Genomic DNA, 3,013 nt, shown 5'->3' with positions numbered 1-3,013 from the left:
AATTTGACAAATTGTACACGTTGGGAGGGTATAGAAGCTGTCAATGCCCCCACTTAGCCACCCTGATTGATCCCGTTTTGAACGCTACTGGATAACTATTTTTAACTATTTTTTCCTAAAGAAAATTCTTGCTATTCGTCATACTCCTTTTTTTTTTATTTTTCTGCATTTTCTTGGTGATTTCATAAACGAAAAAGAATTATTTTCCTTCAATATGATAGCATGAATTATATAGGTTAGTCAAAGTTGACGCCATTGTTGCAGCTAATTTACTTTTCCCTGGAAAGCCATTGCTCGCCTTAGAGAGCAAAGATCATGAATACCAATTCTTGTAGCGCCTTTCTAATGATCACTCTTTTGATGCCACTGATCATTTCGGCGTTAGTTTTTGTTGATGCTGAAATCATGGACTACCCCTCATTTGTTGATGGCCCGAAATCTTGGAGAATCCCTCCATCATCTGACTATAATTTCAGGGAGTCATTTGGTGTGAAGCCGATCCTTGTTAATGGGACGTTTGTCTGTGGTTTCCATTGCAGCTATGATGGTGACAATTGCCTATTTGCCATCTCCATCTTCAGCACGAGTTAGATGGTCATATCAGATCTTCTCCACAAGTGGTATGGTCGGCTAATAGAGGCTATCCAGTTGAGAGTCAAGCACAGTTGCAACTCACTCATGATGGCAAGTTTTGGTTGTTAGATGCTTACAATGTTTCTGTTTGGGACGCACTCATCTTTGATACGTCAAGGTTAAACTTGAGTGCGGAGGGAAACCTCATGCTGCTTAACAAAGCCAGTGACATGGTTTGGCAGTCATTTCACCACCCAACGGACTCTTTAGTTCTTGGTCAAAGTTTAATGCTACAGCATCCATTGACGACCAATGTATCGCTACCGAATTCAAGTATTGTTTCGTATGAATTTGCTATCAATGCTTCTGTTAACTACACTGCTTCTTTGGTTACCTATGGTGAACCCACTTTCACTGCTTCTATGGTAACTTATGGTGAATCCACTGCATCTATGGATCCCTATTACGTAAGTCCTATCTTGTCTTATGTTGATCTTGAATTCCAAAAAGGAAAGTTCGGGAGTTTCTCCGTGCCAGCCTCAGCTAAGTTTATACAGTTGGGAAGTGATGGCCACTTGAAGGCATATGAGTGGAAAGATCCCAAGTGGGAGGGCACTGATCTACTCCCCATTGATCCATGTAGTTATCCATTCGCATGTGGAAATTATGGCGTTTGCTTAAAAGAGGGATGCAGTTGCCCTGTTGATGCAAATGAAAATGGAACTACTTATTTTAAGCCAATAAATTATACAAAGCCAGATCTTGGATGTTATGCAGTTTCACCAATCTCTTGTGAGAGTTCTATTCATCAGAGTTTTCTCGAGCTACAAGGCTACAATTTTCATCCCGTGAAAAAATATTTGATCTCTGAGACAAAAACTTTAAAAGAATGTAAAGCACTCTGTTTAAACAACTGTTCTTGCGAAGCCTTTATGGATACAGAGGGTTCCTGCTATTTTCTGTCTGGAGGATTGTCCATCGCGAAAAGTTATTCTAGCGGCTATGGTACTTACAATGACAACTCAGCTTTTATAAAGGTGCAAAGTTCTCCAATTTCACAGAGTTCTAACAAGAATGTTTCATCACCCAAGTATACATCAGTTATTGTGGGCTCAACTCTTGGAGCTATCTTTGGTGTGTTTCTTATATGCGCTTTCATTATTCTAGGATTTAGAAAAGGGTTCCAAGAAGTTGAGGAAGATTATCTAGACAACATGCTGGGAATGCCAACTAGATTCTCATATGAAGAGTTGAAGAACGTCACCAAAAATTTTAGCAACAAGATTGGTGAGGGTGGTTTTGGGTATGTGTTTCATGGAACCTTACCTCCGGGATCTGAAGTTGCAGTGAAGCATCTTGTTGGCTTTGGTGCAGTTAACAAGTCATTTGTAGCTGAAGTTCAAACAATTGGAAGCATTAACCATTTCAATTTGGTAAGTTTGGTTGGATTTTGTGCTGAAAAATTCAACAGGCTTTTAGTCTATAAGTACATGGCTAATGGATCGTTAGACCGATGGATCTTCTATAAAAACCAAGAATCTGCTCTTAGATGGCAAATTAGAAAGAAGATCATTATAGATATAGCCAAAGGACTAGCCTATCTTCATGAAGGTTGCAATCAAAAGATAATTCACTTAGACATCAAACCTCAAAATATCCTTCTAGATGAGAATTTCAATGCCAAAGTTTCAGATTTTGGGTTGTCTAAGCTAATTGGAAGAGACCAAAGTCGGGTCGTAACAGCTATGAGGGGAACCCCTGGTTATATGGCTCTTGAATGGTTAAGCTCAGTTATAACTGAAAAAGCAGATGTCTATAGCTTTGGTATTGTGGTCCTGGAAATTCTATGTGGGAGACCAAACGTCGATAAATCTCAGCTAGGAGAGGATATGCATTTACTGAGACTTTTTAGGAGAAAGCAAGAAGAAGGGCTACTGTTGGATTTAGTCGATCAATGCAGCGATGATATGCAGTCGAATGCAACCGAAGTTGTGGAGATGATGAAGGTTGCTGCATGGTGTCTGCAAAATGAATATGCCAGGAGGCCTTCCATGTCCGCAGTGGTGAAACTTTTTGAGGACTCAAATTTGTTGGATAAATGGCAGTAGCAAAGAAAGCAAAAAACGATTGAAAGAAAAAAAAAACAAAAGAAAAGAACTCAGCAAGAAAAAAATTGTAACTGAGAAGTCATCATAATTTTCATTCAAACTTTGAATATATGATGGTTACAAAAGTATTTGACAGCTACCTACTAACTTAACTGCTCTTACTTACCAATATAGCAACTTGTATACAAAAGAAAGCTGGCATACCAGCTATTACATCAGTCAATCTTTCCTACTAACTTAGCTAACTCATTACAAAGATTTAGACTAAGTTCCATAGGAACAAATATTCAAAAAGTAATTTTATAACTGAACCAACTCCATTTCTTTGCTAC

At 38.7% G+C, this 3,013-nt stretch overlaps 1 protein-coding gene across 1 annotated transcript; it reads left to right on the top strand.

Annotated features, from left to right (window-relative positions):
• Positions 1-207: 207 nt before the first annotated feature.
• On the top strand, positions 208-2,717 carry LOC107919446 (G-type lectin S-receptor-like serine/threonine-protein kinase SD2-5). The gene has a single exon (XM_041109963.1). It carries the CDS (start codon positions 780-782, stop codon positions 2,679-2,681), a length of 1,902 nt encoding a protein of 633 aa, XP_040965897.1. The 5' UTR covers positions 208-779; the 3' UTR covers positions 2,682-2,717.
• The last annotated feature ends 296 nt before the right edge of the window (positions 2,718-3,013 follow it).

Source organism: Gossypium hirsutum, chromosome D13 (genome assembly GCF_007990345.1).
Source record: "Gossypium hirsutum isolate 1008001.06 chromosome D13, Gossypium_hirsutum_v2.1, whole genome shotgun sequence".
NCBI lineage: Eukaryota > Viridiplantae > Streptophyta > Magnoliopsida > Malvales > Malvaceae > Gossypium > Gossypium hirsutum.
The sequence above is the reverse complement of the archived record's forward strand: the minus strand, read 5'-3'. Positions and strand labels throughout refer to the sequence as shown.